Source organism: Panicum virgatum, chromosome 7K, assembly GCF_016808335.1.
Source record: "Panicum virgatum strain AP13 chromosome 7K, P.virgatum_v5, whole genome shotgun sequence".
Classification (NCBI taxonomy): Eukaryota; Viridiplantae; Streptophyta; class Magnoliopsida; order Poales; family Poaceae; genus Panicum; species Panicum virgatum.
This window is the reverse complement of record NC_053142.1, coordinates 37,826,832-37,852,892: the sequence shown is the minus strand read 5'-3', so window position 1 is coordinate 37,852,892 and position 26,061 is coordinate 37,826,832. Positions and strand designations below refer to the sequence as shown.

At 47.1% G+C, this 26,061-nt stretch overlaps 2 protein-coding genes and 1 pseudogene across 2 annotated transcripts; all 3 read left to right on the top strand.

Moving 5' to 3' along the window:
- Nucleotides 1–60: 60 nt before the first annotated feature.
- On the top strand, nucleotides 61–10,599 carry LOC120640216 (endochitinase A-like). Its single transcript, XM_039916071.1, has 4 exons — nucleotides 61–170; nucleotides 2,395–2,480; nucleotides 2,608–2,959; nucleotides 10,278–10,599. The coding sequence occupies exons 1-4, from the start codon at nucleotides 61–63 to the stop codon at nucleotides 10,327–10,329; spliced, it is 600 nt and encodes a 199-aa protein (XP_039772005.1). The 3' UTR covers nucleotides 10,330–10,599.
- A 1,590-nt stretch (nucleotides 10,600–12,189) lies between these two features.
- Nucleotides 12,190–13,035, top strand: LOC120640215 (annotated as a pseudogene).
- Nucleotides 13,036–21,283: 8,248 nt separating this feature from the next.
- LOC120642541 (endochitinase B-like) lies at nucleotides 21,284–22,742 on the top strand. Its single transcript, XM_039919114.1, has 2 exons — nucleotides 21,284–21,614; nucleotides 22,044–22,742. The coding sequence occupies exons 1-2, from the start codon at nucleotides 21,305–21,307 to the stop codon at nucleotides 22,442–22,444; spliced, it is 711 nt and encodes a 236-aa protein (XP_039775048.1). The 5' UTR covers nucleotides 21,284–21,304; the 3' UTR covers nucleotides 22,445–22,742.
- Nucleotides 22,743–26,061: the final 3,319 nt, after the last annotated feature.

The following is a 26,061-nucleotide window of genomic DNA, read 5'->3' as shown; positions in this document are numbered from 1 at the left end:
GCCCAATCACCGTCAGTTTGTTTCGAACCGGCGGTGATAGTCTATCACCGCTGGTTCCAAATGGACCCGGCGGTGATGCTTACATATCACTCGCCGGTGCTGCAGCAGCGGTGCTACGACGGCGGCTGCAGCGGCGTGGCGAGCGGCGAGCGGCTCGGCAAGCATCAATGGTAGCAGCGCAGCCTTTTTTTTTTGTTTCCTAACGGGGCAATACCGCCGGGTCTCAAATCGGCAGTGATGGTTCGGACTGTCACCGTCGGGTCTGAAACCGGTGGTGATGGCCCTGTCCATCACCAACGAGTTAAATCCAACGCCCCCAAAACCGGCGGTGATAGCTATTTTGAACCGGCAGTGATGGGGGGCGCGGGAGTAGTGGAACAAGAATGATTAAAATTCTTCTCAACGCCTCTATTACTAACTTCTAATCACCATGCTTCCTTACACTAAGATATTACGATGTTTCCCTTACCTCAATCTTTCAAGTACATATTGAAAAAAAAGGAAAGGTCTAATCTTACTATTACTAATTGGAGGCTTCTTTTGAAGCCTCCAGGTGAAGTCACCTAGGATCCTAGATGGAAAGTCTAAAAAAGTAGAGAAATCCTACAAATTCTCACAAAAATCAGAAACATCTGACCATCAATTCGACAACTCTAATCATAATAGCCATTGGATCTGTTATCTTTAATAAATTACCCACCTTTATCATTATGAAAATAGACTAGAGTAACACCCTAAATATGTATCTAAATTACCCACCTCTGCCATTATAAAAAATAATCTAAAGTAACCCCCTAATCTTCATGTAAATTACCCACTTATACCATTATAAAATAATATCAAATAACCCCTAAATTTTCATATATATTATCCAATGATAAGATAATAAAAGTTAAAATCAACCCCAAATCTGAAACAAAATTATGTTATTATAATAAAATCTTAAAGCGCATCAATATAAAATTTTAAATTATTATTCCTATCATTATTAATATATTATTTATGTAAACATATATACTAACCATAAGGTATTTGTCACCATATATTCATGTACACGAGAAGAAATAAGAATACCAATTTTCATGTTGTTCACATAGCTCAAACAAAGTGTTCAATTAAACACATACCAAACATATATGGAGGTGTGATGCAAAGTGAGAAAATTGTTAGTAACTAAACCTATCACATTTATTACAATTATATAATAATAAATATGTATCTTTGCAGTACTGGATTAGAATATTTAATTGGTTAAAGAGAGCGTGAGATATATAATTATTAGATATCTCTAACTAGCCCGTGCGGGAGCACGGGTTGATAGACTAATACTAATAATTGATTTGCTACCCAGTACCTTCAGTTTGAATTTGGGTAGTATATCAAAGGTGCCAATACTAACTGGATTGTTTTGTACACATGTGTTTCAAGCTCAACTACGCAATATATTAAAAAAACAAAAACCGAAGGAGATGAAATTAATAGAAAAAGGGAAAGGATTACAGCCTAAAGAACTAGTAAAAGTTACTTGACTTATCTATCGTCTGCTAGGCTAGCTCACTTGCAGTCTCACATTCCCTGAAAATTCACAACAAGACAACTAAACTAGCAGGCACCGTCCGTATGGACTAGAAATGACAGAAATCCACCAAAAAAAAACCACATTGGTCGTGTTGTGTTGGGCTGAAACTGTCATTGAAGGCCCATAAAATCGAAACAGCACACAGCTGGAGACAGAATCTTTTGGAGGAAGTAAACGAGCCGTTTTTTCTAGTAGAGAGACGTTTTGCGACTGAAGCTGAATCCCACAATGTTACTTCAGCCAAAGACTCATGATCATGGAATTGGCCATCTCTCAGTTGAACATCCTCCAAACTCCAGAGAGGTTGTCTAGGAAAAAAATGAAAAAAAAGGCGCGCAGTCCAAATTAGACAGCAGCCATCACCTTCCGGCAGTCCGGCCGGCTGCGACGTTGGAAGTCTTCCCTTCTGGCTGGACCATTTATGTTCGACGAATTAGTAGGGCCTTCACATGCACCGTACACTGCGTGGAATTGTATAACTGAACAACGATAATATACGGCTGTACGCGGTTGACGGGTGACGGCAATTGTCTCCGCGGACGCGAGAATTCACGGGAAAGGAAGGACCTCGTAGCCCGTAGCACGGGCGGATTTTCCACATCTTTCAAGTACCCGGCGGCGATGGGAGCTCCAGAACTCCAGATCTGACGATACCTTCGGTCACCTCTACGGCTCTACACTGGAGCAGCAAAAAAACTAACAAGTGCCGCAGCTTCTGAAAATATGGTAGGATGTTGAGAGATGTGCCACAAGTTGGTGATCCGGAACAGTAAGTAGTTTGAAAATATGGACAGCTAGCTGCTTGCATTGTGCAGCCCACCAAGTTTGAACGGCGGTTCCGAGGCCCAGGGCAAGCGCGAGATCGCCGCCTTCTTCGCGCACGTCACGCACGAGACAGGGCGTAAGTTGATCGTATAAGAATAACCCTTTTCTCCACTGCAGAGACTGTAATCTTTCTACCACATGCATATCATTATTATCAATCATGCATGCTGATGGATTTGGAGCTTGGCTATGGACGCCGACAGATTTCTGCTACATCAGTGAGATCAACAAGAACAACGACTACTGCGACCGGGGCAACAGGCAGTGGCCGTGCGCGGCGGGGAAGAAGTACTACGGGCGCGGCCCGCTGCAGATCTCGTGGAACTACAACTACGGGCCGGCGGGGAGGAGCATCGGCTTCGACGGGCTCGGGAACCCGGACAGGATCGCGCAGGACCGCGTGATCTCGTTCAAGACGGCGCTCTGGTTCTGGATGAACAACGTGCACGGGGTGATCTCCCAGGGGTTCGGCGCCACCACCAGGGCCATCAACGGCGCCCTCGAGTGCAACGGGAAGAACCCCGACCAGATGAATGCGCGCGTGCGCTACTACAGGCAGTGTAGGGAAACGGGTAGGCTATGCTAGCATCACTACCGTATAAACCCAAGATACTTGCGAGTAGAAGATCATAGATCGTTACCACTAGACGCGCAGCGCAGCGGAAGAAGTCGCGCGTCGATGTAGAGGAAGTAGTCGATCACGTCCCACGAACCGAGCTCCTCGTACTTGATCCCAGCAGCCGATCAGCGCAGCAGTCGCAGCAGCGCCTCCACGGAGTCCACACGTACGGGGATGAAACGCCGGGCGTCGGTGTGCTAGCACCGCACGCACGGCAAGGGCGGCGGCCGAGAGAGAGGGAGGGGCGGCGGCTAGGGAGGTGGCGCGGCTCAGGTTATCGCCCCCTTAGCCCCTCCCTCATATATATAGGGCGTACTAATGGGCTTCTATCTCATAGGCCCATTAGTAACCCTAATCCCTCTTGGATCAATATCCACTTGGACCTTTAAACCGTATTGTGATGATGGGCTCTTGGGCATATCACCAACAATCTCCCACTTGCACTAGAGACAATCATACATGCAAGCTTTCCAACATTCCAAACCCCTTAAGTGTGTGACCCGTTAGGTTCATGTGTAGGTGGTCGTCATCGGAAATTATTTCCGAATCACAAGTCAATAGCGGCACCTAGCAGGGCATAGTGACTCACAAATACACATAAAGATCATATCGGCCGAACCATAGATATACTCATACACCGATCCCTTTGCCACACGATACCAGTCAAGCTCAAAGCGAGATGCGTGCCACCTTTGTGATAGCTCGACCATTCTCTCGATCTAATAGTGGATTCTATTCATAACTAACCTTTAGTCATCATGATTAACTCTTTAATCACTTTGGCATGGCCATGCACTTTCAAATCCAACTATCTCGAGGGGCCCAGAGATATCTCTCCCGTTATCTAGGAGGGGCAAATTCCATCTTGATCCGCTCACATCCCATTCCATGTTTCATGACATACCTGTAAGCTGCTTTTGTAACTACTCAGTCACGGAGTAGCGTTTAGCAGCCCCAAGATGCACCACTACACACAGTGAGAAACAATGGCGATCTCAGGTCTAAGGATTCAGTAGGTATAACACTCAAGAACAACTGATGGCACATACAAAATAACAATCCCAACATTGTCTTGGAGTGGGTCAATCCAACACCATGTTCACCAACATGTGTCCACATCATTAATCCGATATCTCCATATCCATGATTCGCGAAACAAGATCATCAATTAATGCATGTGCTAGTCTCAACGTCGTTGTTGTCCCACACAACGACATAAACTAGGGATAATTTAAAATCATATCATTTTCAACAAAGAGTTTCACGAACAAGTCACATACTTGATAATCAATGTAAAATAATCATCCATGGAACAAATAACAATTATTTATCATTACATAAACATACTCATGACACAAAATCTCTCACGCACACTAGAATCACTGATGTAAGTATCTAATACCCATAGATTTCATGTGCGCCTCATGCTTTGATTGTGGGAGAGGCTTCGTCAACGGATCAGCAACGTTTGAATCCGTGTGCACCTTGCAAACCTTCACATCACCTCTCTCAACAAAGTTACGGATGAGGTGATACTTTCGCAGTATATGTCTGGACTTCTTAGTTGTTCTAGGCTCCTTTGCTAGTGCAACGGCACCACTATTATCACAATAGAGGTCCACTGGACTGGACGCACTAGGAACAACACCCAAGTCACAAACAAACTTTCTGATCCAAACAGCTTCTTTTGCAGCTTCGGAAGCTGCAATATACTCGGCCTCTGTCGTCGAATCAGCCACCGTATCTTGCTTGGAACTCTTCCAGCTCACTGCCCCACCATTGAGGCAGAAAACAAAACCGGATTGCGATTTGGAGTCATCTTTGTCTGTTTGAAAACTAGCATCGGTGTAACCCTTTACAAGGAGCTCATCTTCGCCTCCAAATATTAGGAACATATCCTTAGTTCTTCTCAAGTACTTAAGGATACTCTTTACAATTGTCCAGTGAGGTTCACCGAAATCTGACTGATACCTGCTCGTAATACTTAGAGCAAAGGAAACATCTGGGCGCGTGCAAAGCATAGCATACATGATCGACCCTATGGCTGAAGCATAAGGAATCGTACTCATCCTCTTTTGCTCATCAGGTGTCGTAGCACACTGACTCTTGCTTAGAGTAATGCCATGTGACATTGGCAAGAAACCTTTCTTGGAATCTTGCATATTGAACCGATTCAGTATTTTGTCAATGTACGTGTCTTGGCTCAATCCAATTAGCCTTTTTGATCTATCTCTATAGATCCTAATACCCAGAATATAAGCCGCCTCTCCTAAATCCTTCATCGAAAAACTCTTTTTCAATGAGGTTTTAACGGCTTCAAGCATTGGAATATCATTTCCGATCAGTAATATGTCATCCACATATAGGACCAGAAACACAAGTGCGCTCCCACTAGCCTTTTTGTAAACACAAGGCTCATCTTCATTCTTGATGAAGCCAAACCCTTTGACTACTTCATCAAAACGAATATTCCAACTCCGAGATGCTTGCTTCAATCCATAGATGGACCTCTGAAGCTTACATATTTTCCCAGCATTTTTAGGATCGACAAAACCTTCAGGCTGTGTTATATACACATCCTCACTTAGATGTCCATTAAGGAAAGCGGTTTTGACATCCATTTGCCATATCTCATAGTCATAATATGCGGCAATTGCTAGGAGAATCCGAACAGACTTTAGCATTGCGACGGGCGAAAAGGTTTCCTCATAGTCAACACCTTGAATTTGTCGGAAACCTTTCGCCACCAATCGTGCCTTATAGATGTGAACATTTCCATCCATGTCTAATTTTTTCTTAAAAATCCACTTACAGTCGACAGGTCTTACACTGTCAATCTGATCGACCAAGTTCCAAACTTGATTATCATGCATGGATTTTAACTCGGATTCCATGGCTTCAAGCCATTTGTCGGAGTCGGGTCCCATCATTGCTTCTTTGTAGGTCAAGGGCTCATCATTTTCCATCAATAATACATGGCGCTCCTCCGTAATAAGGAGGTTGAGCTTGTCAGTAGCGCGACGTGCCCTTATAGACCTTCGTGGGGCTGGTGCCTCAACTATGGGTTGTGCAACATCTTGCACATCCCGTGGATCTTCAGTGGGTGCTGAAACAGTTTCGGGTGTTTCCTGAATTTCTTCAAGTTGCACCTTGCTCCCACTAAATCCTTTTGAGAGAAACTCCTTTTCTAAGAAAACACCATTGCGAGCGACAAACACTTTGCCTTCCGCCTTATTGTAAAAATAATATCTTTTGGTTTCCCTAGGATACCCCACAAAGAAACATTTGTCTGACTTTGGAGTGAGCTTATCTGACATCAAACGTTTGACATAAGCCTCACATCCCCAAACTTTGAGAAAAGATAATTCGGGACGCTTCCCAGTCCATATCTTATATGGTGTCTTCTCAACAGACTTACTTGGAACCCCATTCAGTGTGAACGCAGCAGTTTCAAGAGCATAACCCCAAAATGACAATGGAAGATCAGCTTGGCTCATCATGGACCTAACCATGTCCAACAAGGTTCGGTTCCTCCGTTCGTATACCCCATTCCATTGAGGCGTTCCGGGCGGAGTTAGCTGCGGAATAATTCCACATTGCTTCAAATGATCACCAAATTCAAGGCTCAAATATTCTCCTCCACGATCAGATCGCAGAAATTTAATTGTCTTGCCTAATTGATTTTGTACTTCATTCTGAAATTCTTTGAACTTTTCAAACGATTCAGACTTGTGCCTCATTAAGTAGATATAGCCATATCTACTAAAGTCATCAGTGAAAGTAATGAAGTACTGAAAACCACCTCTGGCTATTGAGCTCATTGGTCCACATACATCGATATGTACAAGTCCCAAGAAGTCACTCGCCCTCTCACTCTGACCAGTGAAAGGCGCTTTGGTCATCTTTCCAAGCAAACAAGACTCACATGTGTCAAATGATTCAAAATCAAATGAGCTTAACAATCCATCTTTATGGAGTTGTTCAATGCGCTTCTCATTTATATGACCTAAGCGACAATGCCAAATAAAAGTGGGATTCAAATCATTTGGTCTAAGCCTCTTAGTATTAATGTTACATACAGATTTATCCTCAAGATCAAGAACATATAATCCATTCACCAATAGACAATGAGCATAAAAAATACCATTGCAAAAGATAGAACAACGTTTGTTCTCAATTACAATCTTAAAATCACCAACTTCTTCCAAACATGAAGAAGAAATAATGTTCTTGCTCAAAGCAGGAATGCAATAACAATTATTTAATTCCAAAACTAATCCGGATGGTAGAGACAAGTGGTAGGTGCCGACCGCCAACACCGCAACCTTTGCGCCATTGCCGACCCGAACGTCCAACTCACCTCTTGCAAATCTTCTAGTCTCACTTAGACCCTGCAACGATTTGCAAGTGTGAATCATCGATCCAGTATCAAATACCCATGATTCACTAGAAGATAATGCAATATTTATTTCTATAACATTTATACCTGAAGTGGAAGTCTCACTTCCTTTGTTCTTCTTATTTTCTTCCAAGTACTTCTTGCAGTTCCTAGACCAATGTCCCTTTTCATGACAGTGGAAGCATTCATCTTCAGAAGTAGGGCCAGATTTGGCCTTAGGTGCTGGCTTTAGCTTAGAGCCCGAGGACTCACCACCGGAACTCTTTTCCTTGCCTTTATCTTTGGGATTAGGAGGCGTCCAACGCTTCCTCTTTTTGTTCCCCTTCTGAATCATCATCATAAGATTGGGATTCTTCTTAATGCTCTCCTCTGCTGTTTTTAGCATCCCATGCAACTCACTCAATGTTTTATCCAAGCAATTCATCTGAAAATTCATGATAAAAGGCTCATAGCTCGCCGGGAGCGACTGGAGAATAACATCAGTAGCCAAGTCTTGGTGAAGTTTAGAACCAAGTCTATCCAAAGTCTCAATGTAACCAATCATTTTGATCACATGAGGACTGACTGGGCTACCTTCTGCCAGCTTGCACGCAAACAAGGACTTTGAGATATTGAACCTCTCAGTCCTGGCTTGGTTCTGAAACATCCCACGCAGCCCCTCGATCATGGTATGAGCATCTGCATGCTCATACTGCTTCTGCAGATCAGGGGACATGGTGGCGAGCATCAGACAGCTGACATCAAGTGAGTCATTGCAGTGCTTCTCATAAGCTCTGCGATCAGCAGCAGTTGCATTGTCAGGGAGATCATCAGGATATGGCTGCTCAAGAACATACTCCTTTTTCTCTTGTCTGAGAACAATTCTCAGATTGCGGTACCAATCAATAAAGTTTGTTCCATTCAACTTTTCTTTCTCAAGAACAGAACGCAAATTGAAAGCGGAATTGTTACTGGCAGACATGATCTACAACATTAAAGTAAAGCAAGATTTCAGCACTAAGTTTATGTAAAGACTTTCATTAACTGATTTAACAAAAGACAACCTACTATATCAAAGTCATCTTCCCTCTAATGACATATAGTAGTTCAAGATCCATAATCACTAAAATTCTAGTGAGCTTTAGCATCACGGCTAGAAAAAGTAGTGATACAGGTAAGTAACAAATTATTAATCACATCTCTATGCGACTCTTGTTTGTTGGGTGGCATCCAATGCCCCGGCCCCAACCCTATGCCTTAAAGCCCAAAACTGTTTTGATAGCTTTGCTGAGTAAACCAATACTATGCTTGTGAATGTCCGACATCCACCCTATACAAAAGTGATAGCTGAGGGTACTCTACTTTGGTAAACCTACCACACAACGATCAAAATTTATAGGTGCAGCTATTGGTAAAAGGCATCAAAAACTCAAACTTTTCTGAGGGAAGCTATTCTATCATGATTAAAGACCATATGTAAAAGCATGAAAGAATAGTATGACAGGAAAATAAACATCACAGGCATATAATTATATTATATTGTGAATAGTATGGCCTCTTGCATCACAATGGGCTCCATCGCCATGGCTCCAAGGTGACCTCCATTGCCATCCGTCCTGTCTTGTGGTGATCATCATCGCCATCATGATTGAAACCTCCATGAAAAAATACTAAGCTACTACATCTAATAGCTAGTGAAATAATTACATGAGGATTCAAACATCACAAGTCGACACGCAGGTCGTTATACAATAATGGTGCAACCTCAACCCGGTTGTGTTAACTTGCGACACGCAGGCCGCACAAATCATCACATACATCATCACATGACATTGAGGCCATACCATTCACATCACACCCTGCAAAAACAAGTTAGGCGTACGACGTGTTCTACCAAAGTAGCGCTTGGGAAGCCGCTACAGCGAGAAAGCAACGGCGGTCCCGCATCACCTATGGAATTACACATATCACATCTATGGAATCCCTATGAAAATCTCATCAGAGTGATCGCATCACCTCAAATCCGAGCCATTCATAATGCCTCAATTTTCACTAGGTCAATCACCTTGACCGTGCAAACTTTGCACTTGAGAAGACTGCATCTACACATGACCTTGATCTGTTGGTTCAATCTGCTGACTATGCACACAGTTAGTCCCGATGGTGATTCCAGCCGGTAGGGACATGTCGTATGCATAACAGAGAAAGAACACAAACTAATCTTTTGTCACATGCCGCGCAATCAACTCGCTCCAGTTTTAACCCCTTATGACCAATTGATCTAATCAAACCGTGCAAAAGTAATAGATCCAATCTACTACAACAACATATCACCTATATGCAAAAGATCCAGACCAAAAACTACGCAACCTGGCTCTGCTACCACTGTAGGGAAACGGGTAGGCTGTGCTAGCATCACTACCGCATAAACCCAAGATATTTGCGAGTAGAAGATCATAGATCGTTACCACTAGACGCGCAGCGCAGCGGAAGAAGTCGCGCGTCGATGTAGAGGAAGTAGTCGATCACGTCCCACGAACCGAGCTCCTCATACTTGATCCCAGCAGCCGATCAGCGCAGCAGTCGCAGCAGTGCCTCCACGGAGTCCACACGTACGGGGATGAAACGCCGGGCGTCGGTGTGCTAGCACCGCACGCACGGCAAGGGCGGCGGCCGAGAGAGAGGGAGGGGCGGCGGCTAGGGAGGTGGCGCGGCTCAGGTCATCGCCCCCCTAGCCCCTCCCTCATATATATAGGGCGTACTAATGAGTTTCTATCTCATAGGCCCATTAGTAACCCTAATCCCTCTTGGATCAATATCCACTTGGGCCTTTAAACCGTATTGTGATGATGGGCTCTTGGGCATATCACCAACAGACAGTACTGCCAGCAGCTTGGCGTCGACCCCGGGAGCAACCTCACCTGCTAGGGGTGTTGCTTGGGTTCATGGATGCCTGCTTGGTTCTTCAAGAATAAAGGATGCTCGATCGGCGTCGCATACCAGAAATGGCGCCGGGAGCGAAACCCAGAGCTTATGTACTAGTATTCTAGTAGTTGCAGCAATAAAAAATGCAGGGCTGGGCGAGCACTTGGCAAGTATCTATGGTTCCAGCGTACATTGCAAGTGTTTGTAAGCGTTCGGAGCAGAAATAATTACTGAAAGTGTCCTATTATTAAGTAACAAAATGTGCCATGAGAAGACTCACTCCATCAACTGATTCAGATTCTATGAACCCTTACCCTCCGATCATCTCCTGGCACAATTTGCTACCACAGATCACAACAGGGAGAGGATCTCGCCACCATGCATCCTAGCTATGGCGGACCTCATTGTTGTAAATCAATATAACTTTTGGAGTATGTGGAGAAGGCCGCCGTCACGACACTTTTACGGTTCCAATGCATTGCATTTATTCAGGAACGAGGGAACCAAATAAACAGCGTGGTTTTCAGTCACTGCTGCTATAGTGCTGCTATAGTTAATTAGGGATAACATGATTATTTTCACTACTAGTACTCTGTTCAAGACCATGAAAACAACTTGATTTTACCAGCCCAAACGCCACAAGGTTGCAAGAGATAAAGCAATTTCGCTCACAAAATCATGTCAGTCGTGAACTAGAGATGTTAAGCCTTGCTTTTACTGTATAAAATTCTAGCCAAAAAACATTTGCTACACATCAAGGATCATGATAGATAGCCGCACATCAAGGACAACGATAGCCTAGCCCGGAGGCTGAATTCATTATCTATCTCTGGTGGACCCGGCACCGTTGGGAAGGAGATTCCTGGCTCTGCTGGGAATGAGATGCTCACCAGGGGCAGTTCAAGGTGGAGCAGATGATTGCTGGGATTGTGCGAGCGCGAGGTGCCTTCGGCTGGATACTGCCGGAGACCTTACTCGGGCATTTGAGTGCAAAATCGGCCAAGCATCCCGACGACCTCACTGTGTCAGACGGCCGCGTCGGTCCGATCCTCGGCCCTCCACGCATCCTCGCGAGTCGCGCGTGCGGCGTGGTCCTCGTCGCATAGTGTCAGCTCGGACGTGCGGGCGGCGACGTCTTCAGCCCTCCAGGCATACTCATGGGCCGCACGTGCGTCGCGGTCCTCGACTCGCTCCTCACGTTTTCTTCTTCCTCCTCCTTCTTTTCTTCTTCCTCTTCTCTATTCATGGTTAAAAATTCTTGGGGGTGAAGGGGGCTCCATTGGATCCATGGGGGTAGAGGTGCAATTAACCCCTACCTCCGCCATATTCCTGGTCACCGAGTGTGTGCGCTGTGGATGTCTTGTTGAAGTGGTATCTGCACTCACTTGCCGTGCAATTAACCCCTACATCCGCCATATTCCTGGTCAGGTCATTAATGCAATGCCTACTATGTTATCCATGAAAAATTAGGTAAGACTAACCGATAGTGGCGGAACTAGAAAGAAAACTAAGGAGGGGCCAGATAAACAAATATATGGTTCAAGAATTTGACAATTTATTCCAAATTCTCATTATCCACACAAGCATACACTAGCTAGCCATTTATGGCAATGGCAATACAAAAAAGCAATAATTTGCAAAAGCCGTCAATATATCTTACCTATTCATTTAAATTTCACAGCGTGATTCTTCGCCGTATTGAAAGCATCGATAATCAAATCTGTTTTTTAAGGCGCATTGCCAAGTTCAAACTCTGGAACAGTAGTGTCACGTCGCCTATCACGCATCGAGAAGATGCACAGCGGCCTCGATTTCTTTATATACGCCATCGATCTGCAGCATGCCATTGTAACCTCATCCAACATGGCGAGCTCATCCCCGCAGCAGACGACGACGACGACCCTGACGGCCTTGGCCCTCGGGCTAGTAGCCCTCCTCTGCACCATCGGCCCGTGCTTGGGGAGCGGCGGCGCATCCGTGCCCAGCGTCGTCACCGAGGCGTTCTTCAACGGAATCAAGTCCCAGGCCTGGGACGGGTGCGAGGACAAGAACTTGTACACACGGGGCGCGTTCTTGAGCACCGCCGGCTCGTTCCCGGGCTTCGCGCGCGGCGGCTCGGAGGAGGTCAACGGCAAGTGCGAGCTCGCCAGTCGCCACCTTCTTTGCGCACGCCACGTACGAGATCGGACGACGGACGTAAGCTCACCGATCAAACCGTATCCTGCTTCATTCTCATGATCTGATGCCCCGACGGTTTCTTCGATTTGCGTGCACGCATGTCCTTAACCGGCGACAGATTTTTGCTACATCAGCAAGATCAACCGGGCGAAGGTCTTCTGCAACGGGAGCAGCAGGCAGTGGCCGTGCGCCGTGGGGAAGAAGTACTACGGGCGCGGCCTGCTACAGCTGTCGGTGGAACTTCAACTATTCAACTACGGGCCAGCGGGGGAGAGCATCGGCGTCGACTTGCAGGGGGACCCGGACTGGGTGGCCAGGGACTCCGTGGTATCGTTCAAGGCGGCGCTCTGGTCCTGGATGAGCAGCGCGCACCAGGCCGTGCCGTGGGGGTTCGGCGCCACCGTCGGGGCCATCAACGGCGGCCTCGTGTGCGGCGGGAGGAACCCCGCCCAGGTGAACGCGCTGGTGGGCTACTACAAGCGGTACTGCCAGCAGCTCGGCGTCGGCCCCGGGAACAACCTCACTTGCTAGGTGTGCCGCGTTCATGGATGGATGGATGTTTGGCTTGTGTGAAGAATAAAGGCATTAGGCATCGCCTGACGGCTGAAGTAGGAAAGGCGAAGAAACCCGAGTGCGTACTTTTTGTTTGAAAGAGATTACCTGCTTTTATAGAAAGTGAATAAAGTTTGAATACATACTTCGTTGGGGATACCAACGTTCGCGCGACACACAGAAACATAATCGCTAGCCTAGAGTCCAAAGCTCTCCCAGTTTGAAAGACATGATAACAGAAAGTTTTTACACAACTCCTCCAGCCAGGTGCAAAAGAGGGACAATAGAAAGGCACTAGAGCCACCAGTCTTCAGTGTAGGGAGTCCTTGACTCTTCATAATCTTTCAGCCACCGCTTCATGGTTGAGTATAGCGGCGCCAGCTTCTCCCGTTCAGATCCCCACAACAACATTGACCATTTCTGTAAAAAGAATTGTACCTTATAAAGGTCAGTGATTGGTGATCGAGGGAACCAGTTTTGTATTCTAAATTTGTTCCTAGTCACCCAAATCCCCCAAGCAACAATGACGAAGTGGAAAAGGCGCAGTTCATAATCTTTGCACCCTAGGGTGATCCAGTGATCAAAAAGGTCAGTAAGGCTATTTGGGGCCCTGTCCCACCTCAAGGCTTCTTTGAAACTTGCCCAAACGAAACGGGACATAACACACTGGAAAAGGACGTGATCAACAGATTCTAGGGAGTTACACAAGCTACAGTTTTCGTCGCCCTTCCATTTCTTTTGTTTTAGAGCAGCCCCAGTCTGTATTCTCCCCTGTATAGCCAGCCACATGAAGATTTTGAGCTTAAGAGGTAGTTTCATGTGCCGGAGTTTCTCCATCCTTTTATTCACCACTCCCCTGTAAGAGAGAAAGCAATACATCGATCTCGACGTATACTTACCAGAGTTTTCGAGCACCCAGATTTGTATATCTTTTCCCCTTTGTAGGCTGACTTCTTGGAGTTTCCCCATCAGAGACTCCCAGTCAGCTATCTCTGCAGCCCCGAATGAGCGTTGAAAGGTGATGTTCCACTCTCCATTCTCCCAGAACTTAGAGATCGTAGCTCCTTGTTTGGAGCAGAATTGGAAGAGCTTGGGGAACTCCAATCGTAGGGGAATTTCTCCCAGCCATACGTCCTCCTAGAATAGAGTGGATTCTCCATTAAGCACTACTTTTTTGAGGCCAAAATTGATCTTGTGTCTGATTTTTTGGATCCCTTTCCAGAACTGTGATCCAATCCCATCTCTACTTTTTGCAAATGATTTGTTTTTGTAGTATTTTGCTTTGAGAAGCTGACAGCACAAATCTCCATCTTTGTCTCTCAAAAGTCTCCACACCCACTTCAAGAGGAGAGTATCGTTGAAGATCCTAGTGTTAATTATTCCCAAGCCACCAAAATCTTTTGGAAGGCACATTTGTTCCCATTTGACCATATGATACCTGAACTTATCCCCAGCCCCTCTCCAAAAGAACTGAGATCTGATGGAATCCATTTTTTGGTGGACCTCCTCTCCTAGTTTGTACACCCCCATGGTGTAGGTAGGGATGCTTCTCAGAGTTGAATTTGTAAGAATCATTTTCCCCCCAACTGAAAGCATTTTCCCTTTCCAGTTTGAGAGCTTGCTCCGTATTTTAGTTTCCATAGCTGTAAACGCTTTGGCACCTAAATGTTTGTCACTAATAGGTAGGCCTAGGTAGATCATTGGCAATTTTCCCACCTTACAGTTCATGAAGTTGGCAATTTGCTGTTGTTGTCCAGGGTCTATTCCAAAGGTAACAACTTCACTCTTATGATAATTTATTCTCAGTCCAGTCAGCCATTCAAAACAATACAATAAGAATTTCATATTGGACAGGGTCTGGCTGTCATTATCCATCAGGATCACAGTGTCGTCAGCATACTGTAGGTGTGTAATGCCTCCTTCCACCAGGTTTAATGCTACTCCCCTTATTCGCCCTTTTGTTCTGGCCTTAGTCAGAATGTGATCCAATGCATCTGCGACTAGGTTGAATAGGAGGGGTGATAGTGGGTCTCCCTGCCTCAGTCCCCTGTGAGTCTTGAAGTAATTCCCATTTTCCCTGTTGATGTTCACACAAACTTTCCCCCCGTGGATCGTGCTCATAATCCAATGACGGCTTTTCTCCCCAAAACCTTTCTTAGTTAGAACTTCCTCGACAAAGTTCCAATTTACACTATCATAAGCTTTTTCAAAGTCAATCTTAAACACCACCCCTTACTTTTTTGATACACGGAGCTCATGCATGATTTCGTGTAGTAGAACTGCTCCATCGTGGATATACCTCCCCTTTATTAAGGCCGTCTGAGCTTGTCCAATTAATTTGTCCGCAACCATGGTAAGTCTCCCCATCAAGAGTTTAGTGAAGATTTTAAAACTGACATTTAGGAGGCATATGGGCCTAAATTGCTTCACATTGTTTGCCTCTTTCACTTTTGGGACAAGGGTGATGACCCCATAATTTAGTCTAGTCAGGTCCAAGTCCCCTTTGTGGAAGTCATTGACAAGTTCCATGAACTCGTTTTTTATTATCTCCCAACAGCTCTTGTAAAAACTCACCCCAAAACCATCTGGACCAGGAGCTGAGTTTTCTTTCATGTCAAAGATGACTTTCCTAACCTCTTCCTCGCTAAAAGGACTATTAAGGAGCTCATCTTCTTCAGCTGACAGTCTCCCCTTAGTAGCCCAAGCATCATTATCTAGGGAGACAGAACTAGGATTTTGCTTGCCAAACAGTTTTTTGTAAAACTTCTCAATCACCATTCTTATTTGTTGTTGGTTAGTGAGTAAGGTGCCCTCTTCTTCTAGAGACAGGATAGATTTCTTCCTTCTTCGACCATTGGCTGAGAGATGAAAGAAGGCGGTATTGGCATCCCCCTCGAGGATCTGTTTCTCAGCCCCCCTTTGTTGCCAATATAGTTCTTCCTTTTCTATTAAAGTTTCTAGCTCAAACTCAAGGTCTGCTCTGCACCTGCCATCAGGATCCATCCCTGCCCTCTCTAAAGCATCTATATCCTTAATTTTATTAATAAGCTCATCTTTCCTCCTTCTAAAATCACCCCTCAGGTTATTTCCCCGCCCTTTCAGGAACTTTCTTAAGCCGGCCAGTAGGCCGTGCCACTTGTCGAGGGAGTATGCTGAATCAGGGCATTCATCTTTGCCTTGGCTCCATTTCTCAGCTATTTTTTTCCAGAAAATTCTCTTCCTTTAGCCACTGCTTTTCGAAATAGAATTGTCTGGTCTTTTTCTTATATTGTTCTCCGGTGTCCAAAAGTAGGGGACAGTGATAAGAGCCCAGCCTCGTGAGGCTAGTAAGATGAACTAGAGGAAATTTTTGCTCCTAATTAGTAGACATAAGGACTCTGTCAATATTGCTTCTAATAGGGTTGGCCTATTTGTTAGTCCAGGTATATTTGTCTCCCCCCTGTAAAGCTCTCGCAGGTCATTGTCATTAATAAAGTCATTGAAAGCCTCTATAAGGTTTCTATCACCCCTATTGTTGCTGTTGTCGGACAGGTTTCTAATAAGATTAAAGTCACCTCCAACTAGGCAAGGAAGTGGGGAGGCTTTGATGGTGCTATCCAACTCTGTCAAGAACCCCCTAGAAAGCTCATGGTTTGCTGGACCATAGACCACAAGGAGTCTCCACCTGAAATTGTTGTTCCTTTGCCTAATGTCCACTCCCAAGAAATGTTCACCCAAATTCCAACCCTCAACTTCAGTGAAGTCATTCTTCACGCCTACTAGAACCCCCCCCCCCCCCCCCGAATGGCCCTTAGCAGGAAGCCAATTCCATTGGTAAGAATGCCCCGGAGTGAGGGCCATGAGTTCCCAGTCAGTGAAAGACTACTTTATAGTCTCCTGGATCTCCACTATGTCTAAATTTTCTTCGGCGAGGATATCTTTAAGGATCCCTACCCTAGAAACATTACCCATCCCCCAAATATTCCAAAATAGAATTTTCATTGGGTACTGATTCGTTTGAGTTCCCGACTCAGCTTACTGCTCCCCATTTTCTGAATTTCCACCCCTATTTTATTCATAGCATACTCCTGATATGAGTTTGAAATACAGCCTAGTTCTAAGTTTTCATACTCAAGGGAGTGGAGGTCAGTTTGTCTTTCAGCTAGACGAGCTTTGTAATTGGCTTCAGCCAGAGCCGCTCTAGCTTCCTCTTCTGCCCTCATGGCACTAATGGTGTTAGTGGATTCAATTATGTCTCCCCACAAAATGACATCACTTTCCCTCGCAATTTCAAGCAGATCATCATTTGACATCACATTTAGAACAGAAAAGGAATTGAGAGCATCAGCGTGTGCACCTGGGAATTTGGCAGGTGTGACCCCTTTCTTCTCGTTGTGCTTCACCCTGGAGCTCTTGCTGACTACCACAGCTGGGTAGCGCTTCCTCACAGCTTTCCTCCTTGAGTTTGTGCAGGTTATCCAGTCCTCTTCCTCCTCTCTCCCCTCAGATTCAGATAGCACCACAATGTCTTGAGTGTTTACTACCTCCCCAACAAGTAGGTCCTCTTGTGTAGCCTGAACCTCCATAGTGCCTGGGTCAAAAACCAGCTTAGGCCATTTGTCTTTGTCCATGAGAGTCACCCCGTCAGCAGTGTGGACCATGATTTTGGTAGGGTCTAGCATCTCATTCAGTTGTGTGGTAGGAGCCTCTTCAAGGGACTCTGTCTGACTTAGCTGTGAGAGGTGGTCTCCCATCAGCAGCATTGAGTCTTGAGAGTCCAATTCCTCCCCCCCCAGTACTTGGCAAAGAAGTTAAAGCTCTATGTTCTGGGATGTTGATTTGTATGATTTCTAAGCTTGGAGTGTCCCCATTCAGTTTGTTGTCTAGCTGGGTTTCAGCCAATTGTTGTGTTTTGCCTTTGTAGCTGCTGCCCCCAGACTGTTTTTCTAGGTGAGAGCTTTTTTCCTTGGCTTCAAACTGCCTTTTCATCTTCTCCCATTCCAGCTCAGTGTCTCTAACATTATCATCTTCATCCTCTTCTGAGTCATCATCAATTTTTTTTGGAGGAATCATTTTTGGTTGGCTCTTCCCCTCCATGCCTTCTGGGGCAAATCTGACCTCATATCCAGCTTTGTTGATGAACACTTGGACAAACCCCTTTAATTTACTGATATCTCTTCCATTGAGTTTCACCCTGATTGGACCTTCTCCGATCAAAGAAAGTTCGTCCACCACCACAACCTCTCCAGCTAATTCTGCAATGGCCTTAACTGAGTCAACATTTCTTGCACAGTCTGGAACGTTGTACATCTTCACCCAGCCTGTCTGCAGCATAGAGGTAGCTCCCGGTGCCAGCTCAGATTTTGTCACCTTGGCTCTCAGGTTGTGGAGGGCCAGTTCAATGGAGATAGACTTTGAGAGAGCATCTAGAAAGGTTTTGTTTGGGAAGGAGACTAAATACTCCTGGGCACCAGCTTGCTGCACTTTCCAATCCCATTTGCTATCTACCAGATTTTTCAGTTCTTCCTCCACTTTGTTCACAGAAGCATCGCCACTAATTATCTGAATCCTAGCCATGTTGCCAGCTGACTGCTGAAAGTGAGTACCAGGCACCTTCAGGTTGAAGAAACCTTGCTTTGGGAAACCATATCCCAGCATGCTTATCGAGCTTCCTTGGGCTTCAGGACACTTGGCAGCGATATGACCTGAATTCTTGCATCTGAAGCAGAAAGGCTCGTTCTGACAGGTGGCTTGGTGATGACCAGGTTGACCGCACCAGTAGCAAGTACCTAATCCCCCAGGCTTGGAATTTCCCCTTCCTCCCTTAGCACTAGAGATTCTCTCATACAGATCCTCAAATCTACCACGTGATTTCCCATCCAGGTTCGTATTCCCCCTCCCAAGCGATCCCAAGGAGGAGCAGGCTTGTTACCTTGAGGGTGGTAGAGGCGCTGCTCGATGGGGCGGCGCTTGGTTTCCATCTCCCGCCCCTCCAGGTCGCGGTAGGGATCGGCCTCCTTCCTGAAGCGATCCATGTATTGCTCCTCCTTCCAGAAGTTGTTGTAGTGACGTTGATCTGGGAAGCGCCGCTTCGGGCCTCTGTCGGAGTCCATCTCCCTCGCCGGACGTGGTGGGATCCTCGCCATGCCGCCCGCAGCCATCACCTGAGCGAAGGTTTGTGACAAGGGATGAGGAGGAGGCACCCTAACCAGATGTCGGGCTCTCCATCCGTGGTGGCGGATTTCATCAGGCCTAGCTGGGAATTCTGGGCCGCCTTGGATCATGGGCTTCGGAATCCAGACCCATCGCTCCGTGGGCTCATCTCACCAGGAGTGGTCGAACAGCTCATCAATTGAGCAGCGGGCAAGCCCATTACTGATTGGGTTTGAATCGCCTTCTTCCACCTCTTGGCGCTTCTCCGGTTGAATCGAACTACCCCCATGCAAACTTCGATCCGAGGGAATGGAGCTCAGCGCTTTCTCCAATCGGTAGGCCGCTTCTGTCAACTCCGGATCCCGGAGGCCTCTGGGACCTCGTGATTCTCCCTTGGGTGTTCCTCAGGAGCCGAGAATAGGTGGCATTTGATTTCATTCGCCATGCGAACCCTGTTCCCCTCGGTCCTCCATTGTGATCCATCAATTCTCCCGATCCGGCTATCCCCTCGCTTGACCTCACGAAGAAGTATGGAACACCCCTTCTGATTCAGATTCGTTCTCTCCACTCTGCAGGGTGGGGCGGATCTGACCCCCAGTGGGCGAGGTGGAGAACTAGGACTCACCGCCATGGGAGCTCCCGCCTCTGGCACAGCATCCTTCCACCCGTGAACCTCCCTGGAGTCGCACGAGCTCGCCTGCTTGGGGAAGCCGCCCAAGCTATGCCAGGGATTCACGGGAGGCAGTTGTTCTTGCGCCAATCATCCCTCCGATGAAGCAGTTCAAAATAACAACATTTGTAATGCGCAGCAGAGGGAGGGTGAGGGGACTGGGCTATGGCCCAACAAGAAGAAACAGCAAGCGACATATATGTTTTTTCATGGATCTACTCCTCTGCCAAGGCCTCGGATTTGGCTTAAGGGCTAAGGTCCGCGGGCAGAAATGGTCCGGTCCGCTGGGGGAATCCCCGTCGCCAACCGTACAATGGTTACACACCAATTAGTAGCACTAAATATAGATTTATTATAAAACTAATTTCATAAGTCGTGACTTAATCACGAGACAAATCTATTAAGTTTAATTAGTCCATAATTTGACCACTAATTGCTACAATAACCATCCGCTAATTGTAGAAGCATCCATTAATTATACTTAATAGATTCATCTAGAGTCCTAGTTGCAACTTATGCAATTAGTTTTATATCAAATTGGCATCTGAACATTCAAATCGACATCTAAATATTCGATATGACAACAACTTAAAAAACCAAACAAGTCATTAGATGAACTTTATTACTACAATTTAAACAAACAATATACTTCATAGGTTTTCGAGGCTGAGGGTGAATCGCGCATTCACTTGCTGGGGAAAAGAGTGTGGATCAGGCTTCAAGTAGAAGCATCCATTCCACATAGGTGAGAGTCTAGTCTTGCCTAGGCGCAAGCTCTTCTCAAAGGAATTTCGTTTATAGAATTTTGTCGTCCGTTTGTTTTGTTTTGATTTTGTGAGATAATAAAATTTGAAAGCTAAACGGACCATCTTTGCACGGAACCATGGAAGTACAAAGGAGCGAGGCTCGGCAGTGAACCAGATGCCGGTTGCCGTGGCGGCAGCGATGTTGGAAGTCTTCCATTCCGGATTGACCGTACCTTTTCTGTTAGATGGTGGAAAACGCACGCAGGTCAGTCACCGATATACGGTTGTGAAGCGACGGCCCCCGAAATATGACCGTATGGCGACGGCGATTGTCTTCGTAGACGCGAAAATTGTGGCCCGATAGTCACGTGCGCGGCGGCGATCCAGATACGACATCTCAACTTCAGCTGCAGCTAGTCGCAGATCAAGTGCAGCAGTGGTCTTTTCCCTTCAATTATTCTAGGCAAGCTGAGGCGTTGCGTGCTGACTGATTGACGCCATGGCGTGCCACCGCCAAGTTCAAGCTGTGGAACAGTAGTGTCAGTACAAGTAATGCTCGATCGATCGAGCCAGTCCATCCTCTACGTCTCCTCTACGTCACCTGTCACGCATCGAGAAGATGCACGCCGGCCTCTTTATAAACGCCATGTTTCAGGCATGCCATAGAGCAGAGCCGAGCTGGGGCCCCTCGTCCAGTAGCATGGCGAGTTCACCACGGCAGACGACGACCCTGACGGCCTTGGCCCTCGGGCTACTAGCCCTCCTCTGCGCCGCCGGCCCGTGCTCGGGGACCGGCGGCGGCGCGTCCGTGCCCAGCGTCGTCACCGAGGCGTTCTTCAACGGAATCAAGTCCCAGGCCGGGGACGGGTGCGAGGGCAAGAACTTCTACACGCGGGGCGCGTTCCTGAGCGCCGCCGGCTCGTTCCCTGGCTTCGCGCGTGGCGGCTCGGACGCCGACGGCAAGCGCGAGGTCGCCGCCTTCTTCGCGCACGCCACATACGAGACCGGCCGTAAGCTCACCGATTAAACCGCCGCTACCTATATATCCTGCTTCATTTTCAGGATCTGATCATCTGATGCTCTGAGAGCAACTCCAGCAGGGTCTTTATTTGGATGACTAAACTCACATTTTAGTTATTTTCTCAAATTTTCATCTCTAGCAGGACCTCTATTTCGGTGACTAAAGTGAGGGGGTGACTAAATTTCCTCTCACACCCCTTCAATTTGGTCACCCTCTACTTAGCCTACCAAAAATAAGGCCTATTATTTTTTTAGTCTATTTAGCTGGTGCTGCTGGAGTAGAGACTATATTTTAAGTGACTAAACTTAGAAAGTGTGTGACTAAAATGAGTTTTAGTCACTCAAATTTAGTCACTCCACTGGATTGATCTGACGGTTTCTTCGATTTTGCATCCACAAATGTACTTAACCGGCGACAGATTTCTGCTACATCAGCGAGATCAACCGGGCGAACGTCTTCTGCGACCCGAGCAGCAGGTGGCCGTGCGTCCTGGGGAAGAAGTACTACGGGCGCGGCCCGCTGCAGCTGTCGTGGAACTTCAACTACGGGCCGGCGGGGGAGAGCATCGGCGTCGACCTGCTGCGGGACCCGGACCGAGTGGCCAGGGACCCCGTGGTCTCCTTCAAGGCGGCGCTCTGGTCCTGGATGAGCAGCGCGCACCAGGCCGTGCCGCGGGGGTTCGGCGCCACCGTCGGGGCCATGGACGGTGGCCTCACGTGCGGCGGGAGGAACCCCGCCCAGGTGAACGCGCTGGTGGGCTACTACAGCCGGTACTGCCAGCAGCTCGGCGTCGGCCCCGGCAACAACCTCACCTGCTAGGCGTGCAGGCGTGCCACGTCCATGGATGGATGGATGCTTGGCTCGTGTGAAGAATAAATCACCTGACAGCTGAAGTAGGAAAGGTGAAGAAACCCGGAGGTTCACAAGTGCGTAATTGTAGTACTAGCAATCAAATAATGCACGGTTGAGACTATGTTATTCTACATGAATTACAGCATTTGTAATGCGCAGCAGAGGGTGAGGGGCACAGCTAGAGACTCTTGTTCAGGTCAGCGGACTGGGCTATGGCTCAACAAGAAGAAATAGCATGCGACGAGCCTATATGTTTTTCCATGGATCTACTCCTCTACCAAGGCCTCGTTTAGGCTTAAGGCCCACAGGCAGAAATGGTCCAGTCCGCTGGGGGGAATCCCCCTCTGCATTTCACCTATTGAGACATTGGCCGCACAATCTCTTCTCCTCTTGCACGACCGGCGCCGCCGCCACTCCCATGCACCAACCGGAGGAGTGAGAGCTAGGGGAGGGGTATGTAATTCAATCAAATTTGTTTTGAAACAATTTTTTTGTTTCAAAACCATTTCTATTTTTTTAATTGTTCTAGCAATAAAAATTGTTCCGAAATAAAAAAAAGTAATGGCATTGTGCGATGGTTTAACTACCAATAGGCCGGGCTACTCCTAACTTTTGCAGGGGAGGGGAGAGAGGGGATAGCGGCCACCGACAAGGGATGGGAAGTAGGGGGGAGCGACCGGCGGCGGCCGGGGTGGTATTAGAGGTCAACGGAGGTTAGGATTTCGAGTTTTGAGGATCCAATGGACCACTGGTCTTAGAAGAGAAGGTCAGGGGTAGAGGCAGGCCTAATGGAGGTGACAATTCGGCTGGCGGCGGAGGCGAGTGCAGGGCCGTACATCCGGCGGACGATGGTGGGGGGAAGAAGTAGGGTGGGATCGAAGACCACCGACGGAAGGTGTGTAGGCCAGCGGCGAGGTAGCTGTCGGCGGGGGCGCAGGACGATGGGTGGGGGCAGAGGAAGAAAAAGGAACCGTCGATGGACCGAATTGGACCTTAAAGCAACCACGTTTGATGGGAGCCCCGTCCCCTAGCACCGCAGCGGGCGACACTGTTGAACGTGCGCCACGCGCAACTATATGATGCTTGTGCTACAAATTCATTACCCATCACCTAGGCGTGCGGCCCATCTCATTCTTCCACTTGCGGCCCACGACGGTCCAAGCACGCACCATCTTCTTCCTATATCATCGCCTCTGCTCATCCCACCATGGCTAGGGTTACAAGGGTTCAGGGTTCGCAGTTCGGGTTGCCAGGGTCTCCGGCGAGATCATAACCTTCTGGTCGTAGAGGAAGGTCTTGGGGTAAAACTAAAAAACTAAAGAAGGGCGGCACGGGGGAGAGACGGAGTTAGGTTAGGCAGATCCGGCTGCCCTTGGTGCCCGAGATGAAGCTGGAGGGCAGCGCGAGGGTGAACTCGGGTATCATAAAAAGAAGGTATTGTAGACCGTCATACTCGTGGGTTATATAACTATTGGCCTGTTGAGCTTACTACTACAGAAAGCATCTGCAGGGGTAGGTAAAAACCTATTTTTAAGACTGGTACAACATTCTCTCCTGCTTTCCGCGGTTAAAAATAGCCGTGAGGCATAACATAACGGCTTAATTACTCCCGTTGGATGCGTCCCTGAGTGGCCGAGGATTCCAACACGCACGGCACAGCGCAGCTTCCACGCACGACACCCACCAGTCCACCAGCCTCCTCGGCGCATCCGCCGCCCAGCCACCGAGAAGCTCGCCGGCCCTACACCGCCGGCCCTGGAGCCAAGTGGATCCGAGCCCTCTCAAACTAGACCTCCCAGGAGTCGGCTACCGCACGCACGCACGCTATCCGTGTGGTGGGCTTTGTCACTACCGGCGCTAGATAGCTTGGCGAGGCCATGCAAGCGTGCGCGCATGCAGTGACTATATATATGCATATATATTCCTTTTCTTGGATATATAATCGACCGTCATCAAATATGATACCTGGCGGGCGACTTGCGTAAGCGTGCACGCAGATAAAACACTAGCGTAAATTTCCCCAGCAGGTAATTCCTACACGGCGGCGATGGAATAATGGCCAGCAAATCCTCTGCATGTTCAACACTGGCACAAACAATACGACTTGTAATGGATTGGCCGAGCTGGCCCATCATCCTTCACCTCGCGCGCCATACGCATTGGCCAAGGATGAAGATGCGCGCCGTACCCCTGGTCGATCTCTATATAAACGCCACCAGATTGCCATCTCCATGTCGAAAAGCTCGTAGCATCGTATAACCAACAAGAGCATCCCGAGCTTCTTGTTTAGCATGGCGAGCTCACCATCGCCCGCGGCGGTATGGCTGGGCGTTCGGGTTACCCGAAAAGTTCGGATCGGATATTTCGGGTTTTGAAAATTTCAGGTTTTGAAAAATAGAACCCGAAATTCGTTGACAAAAACCAGAACCCGACAATTCGGGTACCCGAAAATTTTGGGTTCGGGTTCGGGTTACCGAACTACCCGAATTGCTGAACTCTGCAATGACCAAACTGACAGTACAAGACCAGTCGCTAGTATACATGTTCAGAGATAAACATGAGGTTTTCAGAGATAAACAACACTACCAGTACATGACCAAACTGACAGTTTACACTTCAAATATCACAATTAATAAATATAGTTTTGAAGCACCCAACAGAGATAAACATGACAAAACTACATGACTCCCATGAAGATGAAGCTGCGCCTCCAGGCTCCAAAGTCCAAACCACCCAGGCACCCACCATCACTGTGGCAGAACCACCTAAATTATCCCGGCTCAAGTGCGCAGGCCATCACCATTAAAGGCAACACCAGCTCAAACGCACTTCAAACGGAACAATTCTTGGTCTGTCGGGTAACGTCCCGATACAACCACCGGTTCTCGGATCGAACAAGCATACCCCGCACGAAGGCGAGTCCAGAGATATTACAACCACAATTTTACAACACAGGCATAGTAAAGATTACAAACCAGTTCAAATCATTATTACAAACCAAAATTAAATAAAACAGTTATACAAGCCATAAGTGTAAAGCTTCAGGGTTTAAACAGCGGAAGATAAAACACGACGGCTACAACACGTCGCAAAAAAGATACCAGGCTAGCCCAAGCATGGTATCACTCGTCATAGTCATTGCCGGTCGAAGACGTGTCCCACTCTACGGACCAGCCAGGAGGCAACGAGCAAGGATAGGTCAAGCTAGCGATCTGATCCTCAAAACTCATACCTGAAAAAGAGTTTCAACAGCAAGACTGAGTATTCTAATACTCAGCAAGACTTAACCGTCAACAGGTATAAGTAGCCCACTTTAGCTAGACTATGCAAGGTTCTGTGAGACTCTGGTTTTTCTTTTGCTGAAAAGCAATAAAGAGTATGTCCTTACTTTCAAGTTTTAGCTTTCAAGATTCTAGTTGATTAACCATTCTATGTAAGCAACTACTATTCAATCATGGTAGAACTTTAAGCAAACATCAAGATTGATCATAATATTGTTGCTCTTCTTACTCTGTGTGGCAAAGAGATCAAGCAGTCTCATTTCATCGTGAGAGGCGGACGATTCTGAATCGAAATTCAACCTT